Below are 25223 nucleotides of genomic sequence, written 5' to 3'. Positions count from 1 at the left end.
CTCAGGGTAACTTTGTACTCATTGCAGGTTCCCCTGCTTAGCCTTCCTCACAGAATGCTTTTCTGAAGTTACTTTAATTCATCTGGGATCAGGCTTGTTCAGTAGTAATAGAACCTTCTCATCCAAATGTTGGTATTCAATTATTAACAATATTTGTTGAATATTTGCAATAATGGGGGTCCTGCTACATGTGTTTTCATGCTTGGAACAGTTGATGATCTGGTGAACACAGAGAACATGATAAACCAGAAAAGGCAATGCATGCCTACAATCCAAGCACTCAGAGGCTGAGGCAAGAGGATTATTAGTTCCAAATTAGTATCATCTGCAAGGTATATTAGCCCTGTAGCCAGCAGGCTGTGTGCATCTGTGGCCCAACACATTTACAGACATCAGTATCATGTCACAGTGTCACTACATAGTGAGACCTTCTTCAGAGGAAACAAAACACAAAAACAGAATCTGATAGATACCAGGTACACCATAAAATGATAAGTGCTATGTGACATGTAACACAGAGGAAGGAGTGCTAGGGCTGTAACTCACCGGAGAAAGCTTAGTCGTCTTGCATTCAAGAACCCCTAAATTGAATCCTCAACATTGCTGAAGGTTAGAAAAGATGATGGGAGAGAGTTGGGATGATGGTTGTAAGAGGGCAGAGGGCAGACAAGGTAGGCCTCAGTGAAGAGGAGAGCAGTGAATGTCTAGGAAGGCTTGTGGAGCAAATGTCTAGGGGAAGAGTGTGAAAACAGATCATAAAGGGCCTGGGAGGCCCTGTACATCCCTTAGTGCTGGCACCGGCGCTGTGGATGAGAAGAGGAACTATTTCGGGCCTTGGGACTTTGCTCTGACTACCACTTTAAAGAACAAGATGCTCTGTTTGGAGTGTAAACTGAGGGCCCAGTGGGAGGCCTAGTGGACGGGGTGGTAATAGAACGGTGAGATTCAAAAGCATGTGAAGAGTGGAATCTAGCCACCTTTAAGCTCTTGCAGAGTAGCCTAAGAACAGTGTGGTGAGCGAGAGAATAGTCACAACTTTTCTGATGATGTAGGCATTTACAAGGAATGACGGTTCCTTTAGTTAGATTTTAACATTTAGACGGAAGTGCCTACCAACAGCTAGTGAGATTACTTCTGAAGGGGTCTTGGGCTGGAATAGGCCTGTAAGAGTGGCCAGCATTTGCAGAGGCTGAGAGGTAAAGGGTGACAGGAGGAAGAGACGAATGAATCTTTGGCAGGTAGTGGGGGAACCAAGAAAGGAGTCAAAGGAAACAGAAGGAGACAGGGACATTGTGCCCCTATTGTAAGCACAGCTGAGCAGCCTTAGAGGCAGCAGAAAGGCCAATGAATTTAACCAATCCATTGTTGGAGGCTGTTGATAAAAGTCAGGGAGCTGTTTTGGAGACCAAAGCTTCTTTGGAGTGTATATAGGAGAGAAAAAAAAGAAGAGTGGGACTGTAGACTTCTCTCCTGAGATGTCCTACAAAGACAGGCAAAGAACTGGAATGATGAGAGACAGGAAAAGTGAGGAATGATGGTGGCACTGGTCCTCCACAGAGTATGGTAAGGGGATGGCAAATAGAGTATAACTTTAGAGCGTTGTGAAAAGTTCTCTGCTGCCCAGTGGCTGAGAGCATGTGGTGTGGAAAGCTGTCTTTTGACTCTCTCTTTCAGTGGTCTGGGAGAAGAGGGATTTGTCATTTTTGTGTCTAATGCTTTAAGTGTTATCATAGTCAAAAGTAACATACTAATGTCTGATATCGTCCATGGCTTTCAGGGACGTGAACACCACCATCATGGAGCTCCTGATTATGGTATATGCATGTAAGACCTCTTGTGCCAAGAGCATCATTGGAGTGATCCCCTACTTTCCTTATAGCAAGCAGTGCAAGATGAGAAAAAGGGGCTCTATTGTCTCAAAATTGCTGGCTTCTATGATGTGCAAAGCTGGTAAGAATGTCTGTTTGTGTGTTTTCTTTGATTGTTTGTTTGAGACAGGGTCTGACCATATAGTCGTGGCTGTCTTAGAACTCACTACATAGACCAGACTGGCCTCAAACTTATAGAGATTTGCCTGTCTCTGCCTCCCGAGGAGACTAAAGTTTGTGCACCACCATGGCAGATTTGTTTTTGATCTTAGAAATTTCAAAACATTATCTTGACGAGAGTTCTAAAGATAGTACAAGTAGTGAAACAGATAGTTTATACAGTGGGCTTCCTTTCCCAGGAAAGATGTGCTGGTCACCCAACAGCTAGCTGCCTGAAACCCTGGTGCGCCTGCCCCACAGTACCACAGTGGTACATTTCACACCACACCTAAATGGCAGGTACAGCACTATGCTAGGGGAAGAGAAGGACATCACAAGATTTGGTTACATTATTCCTGGTGACATGAGATTTAAACTTACCAATTATTTCTTTCTGGAACTTGTAATTAAGTGTTTTTGGATCATGGGTATCTGAAATTATGAGAAGTATACCACAGGTAAACTGAGGTCTAGTTTAATTAGAAAACTATAATTTGCTAATTATTGGAATTCTAATTATTTGAATTGGGATTCTGCTTCCAATTCACTAAAACACAAATAATAACAACTTCTGTTATATTTTTTCCTGAATTACTTGTTATATCATATTTTTTCAGTCATATTCAGGTTTTGAAAGGAGAAAAATAATTTTGAACCTTACTTTTAGACTTTATTACAGAAACCATTTTCATTTTACAAATAGTTCTATTTTATAAACCACGTTTATTATTTTCTGTTAAACATTTTCAGGTAACAGCCTAAGTATTTTAAAAAAAAACATTTTTATATTTTTAAATTAGTTACAGGTTATTATGTGTGTAGGTCAAGGAACAACTTTGGCCATCTTCCTCAGGTGACATCCACCTTTTTTCTCATTGGCCTGGAGCTCTCCGTGTAGACTAAATAACTTTGCTTCTTTCTGTTTCTCAAAACCTCTTACCTTTTCCCTGGTACCCTTTTAGTTTCATAACCCATACCTACATATTAATATATACATATATGTAAGTATTAAAGGGTAGGATCCACATATGAGAGAAGACATGCATATTTGTCTTTCTGAGCCTAGATTACTTTCTTTGTTCAATATGATTTTCAGATTAATTTTTTTACAAATTTAATTTTTCTTTATAGCTGGATAAAATTCCATTGTGTACATGTGCTACAATTTCATTATCTATTCATTTGTTGATGGGTATTCTGTTTTCTTGTGATTGTGAGTAGAACAGCAGTATCTGTAGATATGCAAATATTTGTGTGGCAGAGCAGAGTCCTTTTCATATCTGCCAAGGAGTGGTTCAACTAGGATATATGGTAGTTCTTTTTTCTTTTAATGTGTAACTGTATTTTGCCTATGAATTATGTCTGTGTGCCACATGGTTACAGTTCCCTCAGGCCAGAAGAGGGCATTGGATCCTCTGGAACTAGAGTTCCAGCTGTCAGTTGCCATGTGGTTGCTGGGAACTGAACCCAAGTCTTGTAGAGGAGCACCCAGTGCCTTTAACCCCTAAGTCCCTTCAGACCCTGATAGCTCTCTCTCTTTAATTTTGTGAGAAGCCTCCACATTGGTTTTCATGGTGACTAAGCAAGTTTATACCCCACTAGCAATAGTGTTTCTCTTTCCTCTTGTCCTTGACAACAATTATTGTTATTTGTTTTCTTGGCGATTGTCATTCTAACTAGGGGGAAGTGAAGTCTCCAAGTAGTTGGGCAGGGGGTCTTTTGTTTGTTTGCTTTTTTTTAAGACAGTCTCACTAAGTAGACCATGCTGGCCTTAAACAGCACTTGAAGAGCTTAAAGGAATGCCTCTCACCACATCCAGCTCAAAGTAGTTTTAATTTATGTTTCCCTGATGACTCAAGATGTCAAACACAAGAAAATATTTGTTGGCCATTTGTATGACTTCTTTTGAGAACTGTCTGTTTAGTCCATTCACCTACCAAATGATTGGCGGTTTGAGGGTTTGGTTTTTTGTTGTTTTTTTTTTTTTTTTTTCATTTGTCTTGTGTTTAATTTGTTCATTTCTTTGCATTCTAGATAACACCTTCCCTACCTAACATGTAGCTAACAAAGGTTTTCTCCTGTAGGCTGACTGTTCATTCCACAGCCTAAGAATTTTATATGTGTTTGTACATACTTTAGCAGACGTCTGTGCTGTGTGTGCTTGTGTGTGAGTGTACATGATTAAAGGAGGCATACATCACAGAAGTTTGTGCAGACCAAGGACTGAAACTTCCCCAGGTCCCCGCTTCTTACAGATACTTACTAGAGAATACATTTCCAAAGTAGCTTTACAAAGAAGGCAGGAACAAAACACAGCTTTGAAAAAATATAAATTCTAGCAGCCTCAGCCCTGGAGAACCATATTAGTTACTTATGTTATTGATGTGATGGAACATCTGACAAACACAACTGGAGGTAGAGAAAGTTTATTTTGACTCACAGTTTGAGGTACAATCCATCACATCATAGAAGCCGGACCTTGAAACAACTCATCATACTGCACTTGCAGTCAGGAAGAAAGGAATGACAAATGCTTGGCTCGGCCAGCTTCCTCCCTGTGCAGCCCCTGACACAGCCCAGGGTGTGATGTCACCCACATTTATAATGAATCTTCTTGACTCAGTGTAATCAGAATAACCCTCACAGGCATTCCACGTGCTACTCACTCACATGTGTGTCTCCAAGACTTACCTCTAGGTGATTGTAGATCCTACCAAGTTGACATTATTAACCACTGAACCCCTTTGAAACACTGACAAGCACTGACAGAGGAAATAGGCTAGCTCACTGAATCTTCTGGAAGCTTTCTCCTTTCTCTTACAGGCTTGTTCTCAGATGGACCACACAGGTTCAGCTTCTTACTCTTTTGGATAGTACTTCTTCTTAAATGTTCCTGTACCTTTTTTTTTGGTAATCATTTTAGATGTCACAGTGTGGGTGAAGAGGTCTTGGTATATAAAGCTGGGTTTTGCCATCCCTGCTAAGGAAAATTTCAGGAGATGCAATCTGCTGTAATAATAGCACTTCTAAAAATATTTCTTTGTTAAGATTATCTGCTGTTTCTGTATTTTAAGGGGATGATGATGATGATGATGATGATGATTTGCTTATTTGCTTGTTTGTTTGTTTGTTTGTTTGTTTGTTTGTTTCAAGACAGAGTTTCTCTGTATAGCCCTGGCTGTCCTAGAATTCACAGTGTTGACCAGGCTGGCCTCTAATTCAGAGATTCACCTGAACTCAGAGGTTCACCTGCCTCTGTTTTTCTGAGTACTGGAATTAAAGGCATGCACCACCACTGCCTGGCCAAAGGTTTTATTGTTATTTATGTGTGTGTGTGGGTATGTGCACATGTATGTAGCTTTCTAGAGGACAGAAGAGGGTCTCAGCCTTTGGAACTGTATTGAATTGCAGGTGGTTGCAAGCCTCTTAGCATGTGCACTGGTAACCAAATCTACGTCCTCTGCAGTTATTGCTGAGCTGTCTCTCGGCCCCACTTCTGATCTTCACATGGAAATGTAAATCATACACCTAATGTTACTAAAATTATAAGCAGAGGTGCCAGGTCTTCATGATAGGACAGAGTTTGCTTGGTCATTGTTATATGGGTGTCTTAGAGCACTGTGGTACTGTTGACCTGTTTAACTTGCTTATATTTGAAGGTCTGACTCATCTTATCACTATGGATTTACACCAGAAGGAAATCCAGGGCTTCTTCAATATTCCAGTGGATAATTTAAGAGCCTCCCCTTTCCTGTTACAGTATATTCAAGAAGAGGTAAGCTAGCTCTAATTTTGTAAATATTCTGGGATGATACTGTTTCTGTTTCCAAAACATTTTATATTCTGCTTAAAGAACTGTTATGCGAGGTTGGGATTTAGCTCAGTGGTAGAGCGCTTGCCTAGCAAGCACAAGGCCCTGGGTTTGGTCCCCAGCTCCGAAATAAAAGAAAAAAGAAAAAAAAAAAAAAAAAAGAACTGTTATGCTTCGTAAGTACAAGTCTCTAAAATACCATATCTGTAGTTTTTTTTTTTCCACTCAGCTCTTTCCCCAACCCCCGAATTTTGCTTATGTGTGTGGCTGTTTTGTTTGCATGTAGGTATGTGCACCATGTGTGTGCCCGGTGCCCATAGAGGCGAGAAGTGGGCATCAGCTCCCCTAGAAATGGAGTGTGAGCCCCTCCAGGTGGTGCTGGGAATTGCATCCATGTCCCCTGGAAGAACTAGCAGTGCTCTTAGTTAACACACCATCACCTTTTCACCCCTCTCCTTATCTCATTGTCTTATGAGTTCCTCATTGCTGACTTTCTCATCCATTTTTCAGATTTCTCATCCATTTTGCTGGCCTTTTCCCCTGGTGTCTCACTTCATCATCCCTCTTTTGTTAATTTCTGGAGAAAGATTGTCTCTTTAAAACAGTCTCTGTTTTCACTTAAGCTGACCCTTTGTTGTACCACGCAGAGGCAGATCTAGTCCATGATCTTACCCAAAGGTTTCCAGAATTTGTTAGTCTTATGAGTATTTGCGATCTGCTAATTCAGGAGCCTTTTACATGTTTGGTTTATGCTACGCATTGGTGTTTTCTTTTAGGAGCTGCTGTTAGCACATGAGTGTTTCTCTGTAGTCACTTTCACAGAGAGCTTCATTTCTCGGTAGTGTATTTAAGGGCAGCACTTTGGACCTTTCTAAAGCATGTTTTTGGTTGATAATCCAGGTCTTCCTCATGGGGCCTGGTTTTGGTCCTTTTGTCTTGCCAGTGGTTCTGTCTGGTTGGCTGTCACCTTTCTTTGGCAGGGTTGATGTGTTTGGTGAACAAATAAAGGCATGGCTTTGGTTACTTTCCTTGTTTGCTGTGACAAAAGGGTCTGACAAAAGCAGCTAAAGAAGGAAGGGTTTATGTTGACCCACAGAGTTAGAGTGCTGTCATAGTGGGGAAGTCATGGTCCACCAGAGCATGAGGCAGCCGCTCATACAGCACTCAGTCAGGAAGCCAAGAGGCGAATGATGCTGCTCAGCTCATTTTCTCTTATTAGTCCAGACCTACTCCATCAGTGCCACCTTCTTCAGGGTGAGTCTTCCCTCCTTAGTCAAACCTGTTTGAAAATACTCTTGTAGACATACCAAAGGTATATCTTTGTAATCCACTTATGTTTATAGTCAAGATAACATCACAACCATTCATAGTGAAGTGATTTAGAAATGTTACTGAAAAGAATATCTGTATGTTTTATATTTAAGACACATTAAAGCCAGTAATTAAAGGTAATGTGCCTGGCAGTGATGGTGCATGCCTTTTATCCCAGCACTTGGAAGACAGAGGCAGATTGACCTATGTGAATTTGAGGATAGCCTAGTATACAGAGCAACTTCCAGGACAGCCAGGGCAACACAGAGAAACCCTGTCTCAAAAAAACAAAAAAACCAAAACTATAGAAGATAGATGGATGGATGGATGGATGGATGGATGGATGGATGGATGGATGGATGGGTGGGTGGGTGGATGGGTGGATGGGTGGATGGATAGATGGATATTCATTCAATTTGTTCTATTTACTGATTTATTTTGAGATGGGCTTCTATTCTGTTATGGGAATCAAGTAATCCTCCTGCCTCAACCTTCTGAGTGTTCACATTGTACCTGGGTGTAACTTCTTATTTTTTGGGAGATTGGTACTTACTGTGCAGTTCAGGTTGGAGTTACTGCACTTGGCTTTTGTCTTGGCCTAAACACTTGGCTTCTTACATAATCCTGTTCTGGGCAAATTGGCTCTCTCCTCCCAGATTTCCCTGGGAGCTCATTTCTCCTGTTGACCAGCTACTGAGCTACTGTTTGGACTAATAGCTTCCTCTTAGATTTCTTGGTTCTTTCACATCAAACCTTGATCTTTGTATTTATAATATTTCCTGTTTTACCCTCTGAAGACACAATGAGCCTGTTTTTATTAGAGTCCTTTGGTTTTATTAAGGGCTTTGTTGGCTGCTGTGCTGTCTCTTGGAAGGGTGTGATATTATTTAATGAGGCAAAGAAGTGCATGAAACAGTTCAGAAAAACTTCTGGCTAAAACGAGGTACTTAAATGAAAACAAGGTTCCTTCCTTCCTTCCTTCCTTCTTTCCTTCCTTCCTTCCTTCATTCATTCCTTTCTTGCCTGAGAACACTGGACAGGTGTGTCTTTCCTCTACGCGCAAGTCCAATTAGCATTTGTGTGTGTGTCTGTGTGTTTTATTCACTTTACATCCCAATCACCCCGCCCTCCTCTGTTCTCTGTTCTCAGTCTTACCCTCACAGATCCTGCCATTGCTCCCTCCCCTTCTCCTTAAGAGAAGGGATAATCATCATTTTTGTTCCTTTACTGAGTAATTGTTATCCAGCAGGCCTTTGGATACTGCAGCCACCTGTGTTAAGATTCACAGTGTTGGGCCTAGAGAGAGTTCCCATGTAAGAGCACTTCTTCCTCTTCCAGAGAACCAGTTCCCAGCATCCACAAGGTGGCTCACAATAGTCTGTACCTCCAGTTCTGGGGGATCTGGTGTCTTCTGACCTCTGCAGTACCAGGCATGAACATGGTGCATAGACATACATGTAGGAAAAACACGTGAGGAAACACCAATGGGAATGTTCTTCAGTTGTCATTGGCACTGAATGGATTGGTTATTTCTCAAGAATAGTTTGAAAATCCTGCCAAGGGGCTGGAGAGATGGTTAAGAGTGGTTAAGAGCACTAACTGTTCTTCCAGAGGTTCTGAGTTCAATTCCCAGTGACCACATGGTGGCTCACAACCATCTGTAATGGGATCTGATGCCTCTTCTGGTGTGTCAGAAGACAGCTACAGTTTACTTATATATAATAAATAAATAAATCTTTTAAAAAAAGAAAAGAAAATCCTGCAAGGTGAAGCCAGAAACAAGAAACTGCTTCTCTACTTAAAGATGGTTCCTTACTGTGTGTGTGGACACAAGAATGACATCTACCCTAATCACCATTAGCACTGAGTGCTTATGTTTTCAACAGTGAAATGATTTCCAAATTGGATGATTATTTAGTTGCTTGGTTTTGTTAGTTTGTTTATCTTTTGGGGGGCAGTCTCAGGTAACCTAGACTGGTCTTGGAATCCTGATTCTCCTGCCTCTGCCCCTTGATTGCTGGGATTGTGGACTTGCACCACCTCACTTGCTCTGCTTACTTTTAAGCAGTTTGTTTGCTTAGAGATGGGTCTTAACTGTGTAGACCAGGCCGTCCTCAACTCAGGGAGATCTGCTTGCCTCTGCCCACTCTATGCTGGGATTAAAGGTACTAACACAACTGTCTGTCATTTTGTTTGTTTAATAAGCCCTTTTATTAAGAGCAATAGGCTAACTGTCCTTTCACAGATGGCTTTCCTCAGCATGGAGTGATTTTGTCATCTGTTTGAACCACAGTATTTTAGAATATGACATTAACTTGGATTCAGGCTCAGTGGATATCTTTCTATTGTGAAATTACATTTAATGTGGGATTCATGGAAAGTATTTATTGAAACAGATTCACACCAGCCTCATAGACAATTGGGATTATAGGCACACACCATCACACCTGGTTTGCCTCTGTTGATTTTTTTGTTTGCTTTGTTTTAGAGAGAGGGAGAGAGAGAGAGAGAGAGAGAGAGAGAGAGAGAGAGAGAGAGAGAGAGAATGTGTGTTATTTGTTCAGTGACTTCCTCAATTCACCTTGCTTTTTGAGGTCTCTCACTGAACATGCAGTTCATTGCTTAGCTAGATTGCCTGGTCAGTGTGCTTTAGAGACCTGCCTAACTCCACTTTTTATACCCATCCCCCACCCCAGTGCCACTCCCGTGCTGGGGTTACAAACACAGTCTGCCATATTCAGCTTTTGTGTGGGTGAGGGATGGGCAAGCTCAGCTCATCACACTTGTACAGCCCTCAGCTTAAACTGAGCCACATTTCTACTCTCTCTGCTAACTTTTTTAAAAGAGCTCTTGGTCTACATTACTGGGCTTTCCTATATAGGTAAAAAGTATTCATATTGAGAACATTTTCATCTTTATTTCCCAAAGGAAGATTTTGCTTTGAACTTTTCTTTTTGGTGAAACTTTAAGTCAAATGATAATTTTGAATTTGAATAGTAAAATGATAATTTTACTATTTGTTAAAATAGTAACCTCAGGCCTCTTGTCTGTCACAGATCCCAGATTATAGGAATGCAGTCATCGTGGCCAAGTCTCCAGCCTCAGCCAAGAGGTAGGTGGGACTGCGTCCCCACTGTATAGATTGGGCTGCAATGATTCCTGATCCCCCTTTTCTTCCATGGATTAATTTAATATTATCCTGTCAACTCTAATGTTAGATAGATATTTTAGTTTACTCTTTTTTTCTCCAATCTCAGTTTATGACTGCCAGTCATTTATTTCTTTTGTTTTGTTTTGTTTTTTGTTTTTTTTTCTGAAGCTGAGGACTGAACACAGGGCCTTGCGCTTGCTAGGCAAGCGCTCTACCACTGAGCTAAATCCCCAACCCCCATTTATTTATTTTTTAAAAGATTTATTTATATATATGAGTGCTCAATCTACATATACACCTGCATGCCAGAAGAGAGTATCACATCCCTTTATAGAAGATGATTATGAACCACCATGTAGTTCCTGGGAATTGAACTCAGGACCTCTGGGAGAACAGCCAGTGTACTTTTAACTGCTGTGCCATCTCTCTAGCTCCCAATCATATCTTTTAACCAGAGTCATCCCATCTGGGGAGTACTGACCTAGTGTGTCCACTGTTAGTCCATACCTGTCAGTAAAACTCTGCTTAAAGTAAGATGTCTCAGAGGGTAAAGGCATTTGCTGCCAAGCTTGACCTGAGTTTAATTCCTGAGACCCATATGATAGAAAGAAAAACAACTCCCATTAGTTGTTCTCTGACCTCCATACTCCTCCACCCAATGCTAAATATAAATAAATAGTTTGGGGATTTGCTGTCGTTGTTGTTTTCTGAGACAGGGTTTCTTTGTGTGTAGCCCTGGATGTTTTAGAACTCAATTTATAGACTGGGCTGGCCTCAAACTCACAGAGACCACCTGCCTCTGCCTTCTGAGTGCTAAGAGTAAAGGTGTGTGCTACCATGCCTGGCAGTAAAGGTAAATTTTAAAAATCCTACTTAACCTACTTTGTTTACTGCTCAAAGACTTTATTGACTTGTTAAGAGACTGTCCAGCTGGCAGGCCATGTTAGCATGCAAGCCTCCCCCTCCCCCCCCCCCTCTCTCTCTCTCTCTCTCTCTCTCTCTCTCTGTGTGTGTGTGTGTGTGTGTGTGTGTGTGTGTGTGTAAGTGACATTTAGCTCAGCATCTATAGAGCAAGCCAGGTTTTGCCAGGGGTAACTGGTAATTCCTAATACAATATAATAAATAATGTAGTCCTTTTACTAAAAGGCAAGAAGCAAAGTGGTATGTATGAAAGGTCCAGGGAATGTCAATATGGAAGGATGACATTTTTTTCCGTGTAACTTATACATATCCACCAATCATTTTTTGGTTTTTGTTGTTGTGTTATTGTTGTTTTTGACAGGATCTCACTATTTAATCCAGGCTGGCCTCCTACTTACAGAGATCCTCCTACCTCCACTTTCAGTGCTTGGACTAAAGATGTGAGCTGCCATGTGCAGCTCTCTACCTATGCCTTTTTAAAAGATTTATTTTATTATATGTATGAGTGTTTTGTCTGAGTCTACCACCACTTGCATGCCTGGTGCCCATGGAGGTCAAAAGTGGGCATCAGATCCCCTGGAACTGGAGTTGTAGGTGGCTGTGAGCCTGTGTGGGTGCTGGCAGCTGAAGCTGATTCTCTTCAAGGGCAGCAATGCTCTTTCTTGCTGAGCCATCTCTCCAGCCCCGCTCCTATGATCTTTAATCATCTCTAGACTGTATAACTACTAATACAATGTAATGAATAGTGTTGTTCCTTTGTTAAACAAGTCAAGAAGCAAAGTGTATCCATATCTGTATTTCAATATGAAGGCCAGTGGTTTTCTATGCTTTCAATCTCTGTAAAAGTTGGATCCACAATTCAGACCCTGAGAGACTGGGAGGACTGAAGTCTTTTCACAGTCCATGGCTTTTATAGTGCATTTATGGTTAAGTACAACTGCCACCTGTTGTAAGGCTTTATCCTCATAGAAAATCACCCTGTAGCCACTAAATAAGCACCCATCTTTCTCGTACTGCCCCTGGGCAGAAGCAGACACACATCTGTCTGCTTGTTTAGATTTGCAGTCATAAGTATATGGCCTGTGGCTAGCTTTCTTCACCCAGCACCATGTCCTGGAGGCTCATCTACATGTGTTGTGTGACACCTCTCCAGTAACTACCAGGGACAGTGGTTACCGGCTGAAGTGATGTCAGCTTTTTAATTTGTTATTGCTACTGTTATTTCAGTGTTGGGAATGGAAGTCAGCATCAAACATGCTAAGAAATTACTGAACCACACCCTAGCCCACAATACCAGATCATAAATATTGAGGTATTTAGTAATTCTTATTAAAATATTCTCTCTGTTGTGATTCATCCCCTTTGCCCTGAGCTCAGACACACGTGTACAGAGCACCTTTTCGGTTTACCAGGATAGCACAGCCCTGCTCCTGGGAGAGCTCGTTACATTTTTCTTAGAAATGTTAATTCATTTCTTGATAGAACCAAGCCTATAGTAAATGGCTTTTTTAGGTGTGCTTGAGAAGTTTCAGTATCACAGAACAGTTAAGGTGCCTTTCTACTGTAAAAGGCCTTGTGTCTCTTTATAAAAATGCTCCTTGGGGTTGGGGATTTAGCTCAGTGGTAGAGCACTTGCCTAGCAAGCACAAGGCCCTGGGTTTGGTCCCCAGCTCCAAAAAAAAGAAAAAAAAAATGCTCCTTAACAGTGACTGTGCATGGGCATAGGCTTCCTGGAATGAGTGCTGGCACTTTCCTCACCTGAGGAGCAAGTGGGGATGCTGCATTTGTGAGGTTTCTGCCTACCCCACCCCTCCCCCAATCCTAAGAAACCATTTCCTAGCTTTATTCTTGTCTGTTTAAATGCACTCCCCCTTCTGAGATGGTACTGAGAAGTCAGTAAGTCTCCCTCCCCTTTGTTTCTCTTTAGCTATTTTTGTAAGCTTGTAAATGAAGCCTGTTTTTAATTGTTATTAATGTTAGAAAAGCAAGACTAGAATTATTGGGTCCTGTGCCTGTAATAAAAGGATAGAAGACCCAAGGTCCCACAAGCGGAGTCTGGCCCAGTGGGAAGGATGGACATCCTGTGTGGCCAGGGAACTAGTGAGGCAAGGTCTGTAGCAGTGCATGGAAGTGGGTAGGTAGGAGTTAAAAGATGACATAAACCAAAGACAAGACTGTGAGGTGCTTTCTTGATTGATGCGAGAGAGCCCAGTCTATTTTGGGTTGTCCCACTGCTGGGCAGGTGGCCCTGAGTTGTAAAAGAAAGCAGCCTGAACAAGGTAGGGGCAGCAAGCTAGTAAACAGCACTGTTCTGGGGTCTCTGCTTGAGTTCTGTCCTGGCTTCTCAGTGTTGGTCTGTGATCAGGAAATATAAGCCACATGAAGCTTTTCCTCTCCAGCTTGGTTTTGATCTTGGTCTTTGTCATAATAGCAGAAAGCAAACTAGGACAGTGACATAGCGTGGGAAACTGAGTCTTTGAAAGAAAGCTGAAGGGGCTGTGTTAATAGAACATTCCAAAGAATGAAGGCGGTCTTTTCACAATGAGAAAAGGTCACTTTTCAGAGAGAGTGTGGTAACTGTAATCATTTTGAACTAAGTAGCAGGGTTTCTTTCAAAATACAGTAGCTGTAAGGAGCAAGGCTCTCCTCAGGGATGGTCAGCATCTCACTCCTCCTCTGACAGTAATCAGCAAAACAGAGCATCAGGAAGGCCATAAAGCACCAGGTCAGCCAGGGACTCCAGACTGCATAATGGACATTCTGTGCTGTAAAGCAGGTCTTGAGTTTAAAATGATTTAAGTTGGACCTGGAAAAGTGGCTCAACACTTAAGAGTACTGGCTACTTTTCTAGAGGACCTGGGTTTTATTCCCAGAACCCACATGGCAGTTCATAAAAAGCCTCTGCTGGCCTCTGTGAGCAGTAGACACACATGTGCACATACATACTGTAGACAAAATACTCATACACATAAAATTAAATAAATACATCTTTAAAAAAAAGTATACAGAAGAGGTGTCTAAGACTCATCCCTAACTGCAGTTCAGGGAATCTGATTGCCATCTCCTGCCCAGGCACTGCACGGTGGTGTACAGGTAGGATTGTGTACATGAGCCACCACAGCCGTCGAGGTCTAGATTGTAATGGTGAGTTGTGTCACACATTTATGAGAGACCAATGCTAACTTTATAAGGCATCAGCAGGCACATTCCCCTTTTCTAAGGCCTCCTTCACTCAGATAGCTGATAGCTCAGTTAACAAAGAAGTGACGTTCTAAAGCACCTTGTTAGAAAACTGAGTGAACAGTGTATGAAAGTTGAACACATCACACCCTTTGAGCTTGTCACTGGAACCTGAGATTGGCGCACCAGCTTTTGAAGGTCTATGAATGCCAGTCACCTTGGTGAGGAACAAGAAAGAGAAGCCACATGACTCAAAGATTTGACAATCTAGCTGAAGTAAACTAAGAATAGAAGGGAAATTTTATCAGATAAAGATCTGTAAACAACTGATCTGACATCCTAGTGGTGAAAACTGGTGCTGTTCCCCAGCTCTAGTACAAGATGGATGGCAGTATCTGTCCTTTTCCTCAGACTCAGATAGCACTGAGGTTCTGGATGGTCAGCTAGGAACGGCCAAGAGTGGGTATGGATACAAGGGTATGGTTTGGGGGCTGGAGAGATGGCTCAGAGGTTAAGAGCCCCGACTGCTCTTCCAGAGGTCCTGAGTTCAATTCCCAGCAACCACATGGTGGCTCACAACCATCTGTAAAGAGATCTGATGCCTTCTTCTGGTGTGTCTGAAGACAGCTACAGTGTACTTATATAAAATAACTGAATAAATCTTTAAAAAAAAAAACAAGGGTATGGTTTGATCACTTATATAGGACACATTCACTTCAGTAAGCTTGTGAGATAAAAGCAGGAAGCTGGAGGATCTCTTTGAGTTTCAGGACAACCTAGGCTACATAGTGAGACCCTATCTCAAATCTAGCACCAATGTTAGTCAGCTCACAACCAGGTACTCAGAGAGAACACTTCCAGAGATCTGACTCCCTCTTCTAGCCTCCTTGGGCAATGTCACTAATGTGCATATACCCACAACAGACACATCTGAACATATAATTAAAAATAAAATACTTAGTAATTAAAAAGGAAGAAATGGTGCTTGGTTTCCCATCAATAAGTAAATAGATAAAGAGCAATATATCCATATACTGGTAAAACTATAACATGGCTGAATCTCCACAATACATTGAGTGAAAAAAAGTAGGACACTAAAGGCATACTGTGATCAGCGTGCATGAAATAAGTTAACTTTGCCAGAAGGAGAAGCTATAAAGGGCCAAAGACTGTACTTGATGTTAGTAGAACAGTTTATTGTCATAAGTGCATTGATGTCAGTATGGACATGTATTTGCCACATTAGAAGAAATTATTTAGAAAGCACGAATCTGATGAATGTATAAAGATCTTTCAGAGGTAATGAAGTTGTGTGCTTGGAGTATGAAGTTTCTTTGTAAAGCTTTAAAAAGTTAATATGTAATACCTTAATGAGTCTTTAATGGGCGGTGTTTCACATGGTTGATTCTCCATGAAGTTTCAAAGATAGCATTAGCAACTTCGTGCTGCAGCAAAATTCCTTAATCAGAACTTCGATGTGGTTTGCCCTGGAGTTATCTGTATTTTGATGCTAATTCCACTGCCCCAAGGACAACTGCCTAGTCTGTACTCAGTGACTTCACCAGAACCTTCTCCCCATTGAATTTGTAAAATACAGGTGAGGGGCAGGTACAGGATAGAAGGAGGCCTGTCATTGGATGAAAGGAAGGATGGGCGGGAGAGAAGTTTGAAGGAAGAGGAGGAGACTAGAACAGAAAGAAAAAGAAGAGATAGTAGGGAGAGGGAGAGAAGCCATGGCAGGTGATGTTAAGATTCCACTCTGTGGGGCTGGAGAGATGGCTCAGTGGTTAAGAGCACCGACTGCTCTTCCGGAGGTCCTGAGTTCAAATCCCAGCAACCACATGGTGGCTCACAACCATCCATAATGAGATCTGATGCCCTCTTCTGTTGTGTCTGAAGACAGCTACAGTGTACTTATAAATAATAAATAAATCTTTTTAAAAAAATTCTGCTCTGTGTATTTACAGGTTGTTGTTAATGTTCTTAAGGGATGGATGGTACTGGGCTTTGTATGTTTAGGTGGGCAATTACATCTTACCAATTGGGTCTAAGGTCATTGTGTTGTGTGGTCTTTCATGTGTAGATTTAAGTGTAATGGAGTGTGTGGCAGCTGGTCTGGGTTGCCTCAGAGTTGGGATGTGTTTCTGGCATGGAAACCTGCCTTGGGAACTAGATAGGGAGAGAGATTGCTGACGGCTCAGAGAGAGGCCTTTGGCAGTGTGATACGGGATGGAGTGGAGTGGGTGAGACGCTTTGCTGACTGAGAATTAAGATATCCAGCAGATATCTTGGGGCACTGAGGTGCCGGACCTAGCTAGGTAAAAGACAGCCATACTCTTTTTGTTTTTTATATTTTTACAACAACAGAACTTAGGTTCTGTTTGGCTGATGAGAGATGCTCACCTGTGGGCTCTACACTCATTCTCCCTGAGTCTGAAGTGGTCATTCTCTTTTGTTTTTGTTTGTGTTGGTTTTTTGTTTTGGTTTGTTGGTTTGGTTGGTTGGGTTTGGTTTATATTTGGTTTGTTTGTTTGTTTGTTTTTCTGTGTAACCCTGGCTATCCTATAACACATTCTGTAGACAAGGCTGGCCTCAAACTCTGAGATCCACCTGCCTCTGAAGTCCTGTGATTAAAGGTGTGCACCACTACCACCAGGTGGTCATTCTCTGTTGAAATTACTCCTTTGGGAGAAACATTTTGCTTATGTTCTTTAGTGTTTTGCCTGGACATTGGCAGGCTGCCTCCTGGTTTTTGATTTGTGTCTAATGTTCTTTGCAGGGCACAATCTTTTGCAGAGCGTCTACGCCTGGGGATCGCAGTGATCCATGGAGAAGCACAGGATGCTGAGTCTGACTTGGTGGATGGCCGGCACTCCCCACCAATGGTCAGGAGTGTAGCTGCCATCCACCCCAGCCTGGAGATCCCAAGTAAGAATCCACAAGTACCTATTTGCCACTATTCTCTGGGCTGCTTGATTTGTGGAGGGGATATTTTAATATGAATTATTATTATTATTATTATTATTATTATTATTATATTTTGTTACATGCTGCATGTGTACAAATACTCACAGATGACAGAAGATGATGTCAGATGCCCTAGAGCTTGAGTCCCAGGATATTGAGAGCCACCTGGTATTAGTACTGGGAACCAAACTCAGGTCCTTTGGAAGAGCAGCAAGTGCTCTTAACCACAGAGCCACCTCTGCAGCCCATGGGTTCTCTTTGGTGTGTGTAGTCACATACACATGTGTGTTTTCAGACACACATACACATGGAGGTCAGAGTCCACGTTAGATATTTTTCTCAGCTCTTTGCCTTTTTATTTGTTCTTGAGACAAGGTTTCTCACTGGTCTGGAGCTCATATTATTTCAGCTTGGAGATTATAAAAACACAGAGCTACACCCAGAATTTTTTTTTTCTTTTTTTTTTCCGGAGCTGGGGACCGAACCCAGGGCCTTGTGCTTGCTAGGCAAGCACTCTACCACTGAGCTAAATCCCCAACCCCCCAGATTTTTTTTTTAACAGAGGTACTGGGAACCCAAACTTGGTCCTCATTTGATAATTTACTCATGAAACCATCTTCATATCCTCCCTTTTAACTTTTTGAGTTGGCAAAAGCTGATAATTCCCTTCCTGGTTGAATTAAAATAACTGTTAGCCTTTGAATCATAGGACCCAAATTTAGGGAAGACCAGGAAAATGGCCAGCTATTTGGGTTCATGTGCGTTGCCACTGGGAGCTGCATGCCTCTGCCCAGTGCGTGTATCTCAGCTGGCGTGGGCAGGGGCTTCTTTGTTCACAAAGCTGGTCAGCATTGTGTTATTTGGAATGCAAAGTGCTGGGAAAGTTTTATGTAGTTAGCATAGGGTAAGTCTGGCCAATTAATGTTAAATGTATTTCAAAGTATTTTATTCTTTTGGGTACATGTCTGCACAGCTAACTTCACCTCTCTAAATATTTAAAACTGCTTAGAACGAAAGAAAACCTGGAACGCCAATAAATAAAGTCAGAGCACACACCTGTCTGTCTTGCTAAGTAGTCTGCATGGCTCCCCTGCTAATCCCGACGATGCGGTGCCTTTTGTTCTCTTCTCGGCTCACATACCCAATGCCATATGGGGCAGCATCGCTACATGGGGATGCCCTTGACTTGTTCCTACTTTTAGGCAATACTGTTGGGTGTCATGTTACCTGGGAATTTTATACTTGTCCATCCTAATTGAGGAAGTTCCTTTCCCTTCTAAGTACTGGAAAGTTTTTTGTTTTTGTTTTTTATAAGACATTAAATTCTTTTTTGTTGTTTTGGGTTCTTTGAGGGTTTTGTTTGTTTTGGGGACTGGGGGTGTTTCGTTTGTTTGTTTTTTTTGAGACAGGATTTCTCTGTGTAGCCCTGACTGTCCTGGAACTCACTACATAGACCAGGCTGACTTCAAACCCAGAGATATGTCTGTGTCTGCCTCCTGAGTGCTGGGATTAAAGACACATGCCACCATAACTGGCGACATTAACTACTTAAAGCCTTTTAAGTCTTTGTTCTACCTTTGAGCATAGGCACTGAGGTGTGTGTTTCATTCTGACCAGTGCTGATTCCTAAAGAAAAGCCCCCAATCACAGTTGTTGGTGATGTTGGAGGAAGAATTGCCATCATCGTGGTACGTAGTTCTTTATTGTTACCACCGTCCCTCTGTTGACTTACCTGTAATTGTGTGCATAAAGACTGGGTCAGGGGGCTAAGTATCATGTTCGTTGGTGCCTTGTGCTAGATGTTAACTTTGGCCCCAAACAGAAAAATTAATGGTTTAAGAAAAATAGTAGTTTCTATATAGTTACATGAATATGGTACAGCTGTTGGTTTCCATATTTTGGGAAATTGTTTTTTATGGTTAGTTAAAGTGAAGGACAAAGTTGACTATGGTTTTAACAGATTGGCAGTTAGGGTCGTAGTTGAATAAAGCCTTGGATTTGGTCCCTAACATCACAAAACCCAAAGCTCACATCATTCCATGCACGCATTCTAAATGAAACACTGAAGAATGGGTCAGGCAGCTGTAACTCACTGCTTCCCTGGACAGAGAGCCAGGGGCCGTGGGCCTTCCTAGCTTTCCCTGCTCTCTTTCTCCTGCCAGAGCCTGTCATTAGCCTGAGAGTGAAGTTCATGATATAACTGAACTTTACAGTCTACCAAGAATGCTTGCTGCTTTTAAATGTAAAGGACATTTGGGCATTGGGGTTGGACAGCCTGCTCAGTGATTAAAAGCATTTGCTGTTCCTGCAGAGGACCCAGATTTGGTTCCCACCACCCACATGGTCTTAAAACTGTCTATAACTCTAGTTCTAAGGAATCCATTACACACAGGCAAAACACTTGTACACATCTATAAAAAAAAATAAAGACTTGAATGTATAAGTAATGTGTCTGTGCACACGGTGACTTTTGGGCCATGCTGTGGTTGATCCACGTAGTGGTGCCATGTCATGTGTACTTGGGATGCAGTGAAGACTGTTTTGGTCTTCACTACTAGATAGTGTGTCATGATACCATATAGCTGATGCATCTGTTCTTCAGATTGGACAGTTTTCAATTTTTCTGAATTCCCAATAATACTGCTTTGAACCATATACCGTTTTCTGGTGTGTCACATGCACAAGAGTTTCTAAAAGATAGCTGGAGTAACTGGGTTTGAACGTATTGTAACAGGCTCCCACACCCCATCATCCCATCATAGGTACCTTGTATTTTTAACTGTTGTTTGGTGATTTTTGTACCCTTTTCAGGGATCCCCCATGTCATCCCAGAATTAAGCTGCCTGCTAGTTTATTTCAGGACACAAGGTAGTGGCGGAAGGTGCAGATCCAGCACAGTGACTGCAGACTTTGTTCTCCATATCAGCTGTGCTTTCTTTTTCCTCTAATCCTGATGGTTGAACCCAGGGCTCTGTGGGTACTGGGCAAGTATCTACATTGAGCTACGTCTCCAGCCCTCTTTATTTTGAGACAGTTGCTGAGGATGGTCTTAAACTAGTTCTTCATTTCAGTCAGAACTTCAGCTCACCTTCAGCTTCCCGCCACGGCCTCTTCAGTAGCTGAGAATTCAGGTCTGTAGTGTTAGAATTAGGTTAGATATGCTTTTAAAAACCAAACAGGGATCGGCTGTTGAGATGGTTCAGCAAGTAAAGGTGCTTGTCACCAAGCCTGATGACCAGAGTCCCCGGAGCTCATGCCAGTTAAAAAGAGGACTGCCACAGATTGTCCTCTGACCTCCTCCACATACATGCTATGGCATATGTACACACGCTTTCACACATGCACATGTGCACACTAACAATAAATAAGTTTTTTAAGGGCTAGAAAGATGGCTCAAGCTGCTGATTTCACAACATGAACACCTGAACTTGAATCCCTCATAAAGTCGGGTAGTGCATCTGTAATCTCAGTTCGTCTGCAATGAGATGGCAGGGAGAGACAAAAGTCCCAGAAATCATGAGGCAGCACATGCAGCAGTAGAGACCCCACCTCATACAAGGTGGGCCATGAGGAATGGTACCTGTAGTCAGACACATGGAAACTCAAAAAGTTTATAAACCAGCATTTTATTTTGGAGTAGTTACAGGTTTACAAGAAGTGTGAGATACTGTGCAGGGAGGTCCTGCAGACTCTCGACCAGGTTTCCACTCTATGCTGGCTCGCTTTTATATTAGCTTGACACAGGCTAGGGTCATTTTAGAAGAGGAAGCCACAATTGAGAAAATGCCCCCACTACATTGGCCTGTGAGCAAACTTGTAGTGCATTTTCTTAATTAGTGATTTAATGTGAAAGGGCCCAGCCCACTGTGAGTGGTGCCATCCTGGGGCAGGTGATCCTGAGTCTATGATAAAGCAGCCTGAGCCAGCCATAAGGAGCAAGCTGGTCCGAAGCACTTCTGTGGCCTCTGCCTCAGCTCCTGCTTCCAGGTTTCTGCCCTGCGTCCCTCAGTGATGAACTGTGTTGTAGAACTGAAAACTGAAGTAAACCCTTTCCTCCTCACGCTGTCCTTGGTATAATAGTAATACATGCATGCTATGGCGTGCACACAGACAGCACACTCATAATACAGGAATAAATAAACAAAAATAATTAGTAGAAAAGAACTGTTAAACTGACTGGTGTCCATTATACATTTTTTTTTCCCCCAGGCTGGCCTTGAACATAAAGTTTTGATCTCCCTACCTACCTCTGCCTCTTGAGTTCTGGGATTAAAGATGTAACCACCATGCTCAGCTTTCATTATACTTTATTTTTATTTATTTATTTTATGTACTTGAGTACACTGTGACTCTCTTCAGATGCACCAGAAGAGGTCATTGGATCCCATTACAGATGGTTGTGAGCCACCATGTGGTTGCTGGGAATTGAACTCAGGAAGAGCAGTCAGTGCTCCATCTCTCCAGCCTCCTCAATGTACTATTTTTACAGACCTTCATACATGGGTTGTGGTTCTTGTACACCCATACACATACATATACACAAATAAATATGTATAAGTGAGACGTTTTCAAAGACATTTCTTAGCCAGGCAGAGTAGTATGGGCTTGTGTGTATTCCCTGCTACTCAGGAGACTAAGTAGGGGAGAATCACTTGAGCCCAGGTATTCAGGACACCCTGAACAACATAATAAGATAATAAGGCAAGTGTTGATGTGCCTTTTGTATGGTCTTTGATTTGATAGGATGACATTATTGATGATGTGGACAGCTTTCTTGCTGCAGCAGAGACCCTAAAGGAAAGAGGTGCATATAAGATCTTTGTGATGGCAACTCACGGCTTGTTATCCTCTGATGCTCCCCGGCTGATTGAAGAGTCTGCCATTGATGAGGTAGCAGGGCTGACATGGGGGGGTCTGGATCCTTAACAGCAGAGCAGGAACAATTATAAGCTCATTTTAGCTTAGAATAAAAGATGCAAGCCAATTGGGTAGCATTGGAGATGCTGACACAGGAGTCTTGCCATTAGTTCAGCATCAGTCTGGGCTACAGAGTGGGACTGTGTCTCAAAAAAAATTAAAAAGAAGAGGAATGCATGAAAAGTGCTTGTGCTTGCATTTCATTAACTGTGGCTTTCCCATTTGAGTGAGGTAAGGCCTGATTCAGCTTTGACTGTATGCTGGGCACCCAACTGGTTTAAGAGAAAATGTCCCCTGTGAGCTATTAACTACACACTCCCTCCTAGTCCCTCGTTGCTTTCTCTCTCTTTGAATTTGTCCGTGTGCCCATGTCACACTGTGGTCTATAATGAAGTGTGCCTCAACATGCTGCCTCTTCCTAACTTCCTAATAACTCATCTATTTTGTGTGCGTGATGCGTATATATAAATGTACACATCATATAGAGGTCAGAGGACAATTTTCAAGAGTTAGTTTTCACTGAAGCTATGAAGAAGAGACCCAAATCCAGCCCCACCAGCAGTGAACAGGGGTTCCATTTTCTCCAGGTCTCACCAACATTTGTAAGTGTCTTTGGGCTATAACTGCTCTAAGGAGTGTGAGGTTATCAGATTTTTTTTTTTTTTTTTTTTTTTGGTTCTTTTTTTCGGAACTGGGGACCGAACCCAGGGCCTTGCGCTTCCTAGGCAAGGCCTCTACCACTGAGCTAAATCCCCAACCCTGAGGTTATCAGATCTTAAAGCTACAGCAGCTTTTCCTGATGGAAACCAAAGCTGTGGAGATGACAGCAGGCCTCTCATAGGGTGAGCCTCAGGGGCTCCAGGCTGCAGTACACTTTTCAAACAAAGCCATGACACTGGCTGACTGGGTGGTTTTATTTTTTTCTTCCTGTTTTTCAGATTTGGCTTTGCTCTGTTCTGTTGTATTTGTTCTGTTTGTAGTACTAGCCCTGAACCTAGATGTTCACACACCAACGAACACTTTACCATGAGTTACACCCCAGTCCTGAGGCTGCTTGGCATCTGACGCTTTTATTTCTTATGATGCACAGGTGGTGGTCACTAACACGATCCCACATGAAATCCAGAAGTTGCAGTGCCCCAAGATCAAGACTGTGGACATCAGCATGATCCTCTCAGAAGCCATCCGCCGAATTCACAACGGGGAGTCCATGTCCTACCTTTTCAGAAACATAGGCTTAGATGACTGAACAGTTCTCCTATGGCAGAACTCCCACAGGTCAAGTGGGAGGCCCAGCATATATGCTGGAAGGCCCATGCCCAGCTAGATACTTGACCCTCCCTTCCTGACATCTTCCTGATTGATTCCTGTGAAGGTACAAGGACCAGCTTTCTTAATGTTGGTTTAGGTTTTTGTGAGTTTGGGGGATAATTTTTATAACAGAAAGACCTCCTCTTAAATAAAAGAAGTTAAAACCTGATTGTTTTTAGTGTAACCATTTTAAATAATACACTTGAGTGAGATTTTTAAGCTCAGCCTTTTTTTAAAGTTGCTTGATCCAACTGTTCAAAAAGTTAAGTAAAATGATCTGCTGTCTACTGCCTACAGTCAGAAAGGTACTGTTGGTTCCAATACATGATCTTTTTAGAAACGCTTTTATAAAGGGCATATAGTGTATGTGGCTGTATTTATTTTCTGCAACTAAACAAAGAATAAAACCTCATGTTTGATTTTTAAACCTCTGTATGTGGATGGTTGTTCTGTAGCTGGAATGGACAGCCACCGAAGACCTGAGTTCCTGGGCTACTTTTTCCCTTCAGCATCTGAGCTCTGCATACAGTGCTTCATCTGGTGAGGCAGTTCTTACTCCTGTGGGGCCTCAGAAGCCCTGCAAGTTCGTGATGCACAGTCACTTAGTTGAAATAGTAGTGAGGCTCACAGCCTTCATCAGAGGCTCCGCAGTCCCTTCTGCTCTCTTCAAAGTACAGCCAATTCTCAGACAAAGATGTAATAAGTCACACTGAGTGATGAAGTTGGGGCAGGGGTAGGGGTTGGGAGTCGGGGGCGGGGGTGGGGGTTGGGGCACAGAAGGACTAAAAACTGTCTGACTTAAGGTTTCAAGTTTAGATTTCTGTTTTGAAGCAGAGTTCAGAAGAGGGCATTGGATCTCCTAAAACTGGAGTTGAAGCTGTTTGTGAGCCACCGTGTAAGTGCTGGGAATTGAACCCAGGTTCTTCGCAACAGCAGTGGATGCATTTCATCACTGAGCTATCTCTCCAGCCTCTGAAGTTTGTAATTCTGTCCATCTTCCTTGTGTCATGGAACAGGACTGACCCCAGAGTGTTAATGCCCATAAATACATCTTTGCCTTTCTTGTCCTGGAAGGAAGAAAAGAATCCCACACTTCACAAATAAATAGGTAGGGCTGGGACATAGCTTCCTGACAGCTGCTGGAAGAGCTTTGGGAACATGGTGTCCCCATATGAGGAGGCTGGGGTGTGGTTGGGAATTCAGTTCTGTGCAGAAGCCTCAGCTGTGACTGTCCTTCTGTTCTTTGACTTTTCTCATGCTCCGTTTAGAGAGCATGGAGGTCACTGGCACTTCACTTTGAATAAGGGTAGCACTTTGTATTGGTCTTGGGTGTGTAGGTCCTGCTGGCTCTTTAGACTTCACCTTTATCTGTAAGGGAGGACAGGTCACAGTGGATGTTGTTTGAGGGATGTACTTCCCAGCACTTACAGGTAGGAAATTTCCTGGCTTGCTCTGGCCACTGAGGTGCCAGCCCTCTGATCCTCTAGGTGTCATCCAGGAAGCAGTCACATTGACAGGATGGGGGTAAAGGAGGATGAATGATGAAAGATTGCCTCAGGGTAGAGAACTAACAGACCTCAACATCTGCTCTAGAGTAGCACAAAGTAGACTCCAGCTGCCATAGGGG

The 25223-nt window shown here is 42.4% G+C and overlaps 1 protein-coding gene across 22 annotated transcripts in view; it reads left to right on the top strand.

Moving 5' to 3' along the window:
* Prpsap2 (phosphoribosyl pyrophosphate synthetase-associated protein 2) overlaps positions 1 to 24023 on the top strand; it is a 35120-nt gene extending 11097 nt beyond the window's left edge. For 15 of the 22 annotated variants that reach the window (XM_006246436.5, XM_006246439.5, XM_008767764.4 and 12 more), the window contains 7 exons: positions 1778 to 1950; positions 5687 to 5802; positions 10206 to 10261; positions 17181 to 17329; positions 18986 to 19056; positions 22112 to 22258; positions 23376 to 24023. In XM_006246436.5, coding sequence (XP_006246498.1) covers positions 1778 to 1950; positions 5687 to 5802; positions 10206 to 10261; positions 17181 to 17329; positions 18986 to 19056; positions 22112 to 22258; positions 23376 to 23534 — 871 coding nt within the window. In that variant the 3' untranslated portion in view covers positions 23535 to 24023. The remainder of the gene's footprint in view (positions 1 to 1777; positions 1951 to 5686; positions 5803 to 10205; positions 10262 to 17180; positions 17330 to 18985; positions 19057 to 22111; positions 22259 to 23375) is intronic. The other 7 variants (XM_063268335.1, XM_006246440.5, XM_063268337.1 and 4 more) reach the window with 3 other exon arrangements.
* The last annotated feature ends 1200 nt before the right edge of the window (positions 24024 to 25223 follow it).

Source organism: Rattus norvegicus, chromosome 10 (genome assembly GCF_036323735.1).
Source record: "Rattus norvegicus strain BN/NHsdMcwi chromosome 10, GRCr8, whole genome shotgun sequence".
NCBI lineage: Eukaryota > Metazoa > Chordata > Mammalia > Rodentia > Muridae > Rattus > Rattus norvegicus.
The sequence above is the reverse complement of the archived record's forward strand: the minus strand, read 5'-3'. Positions and strand labels throughout refer to the sequence as shown.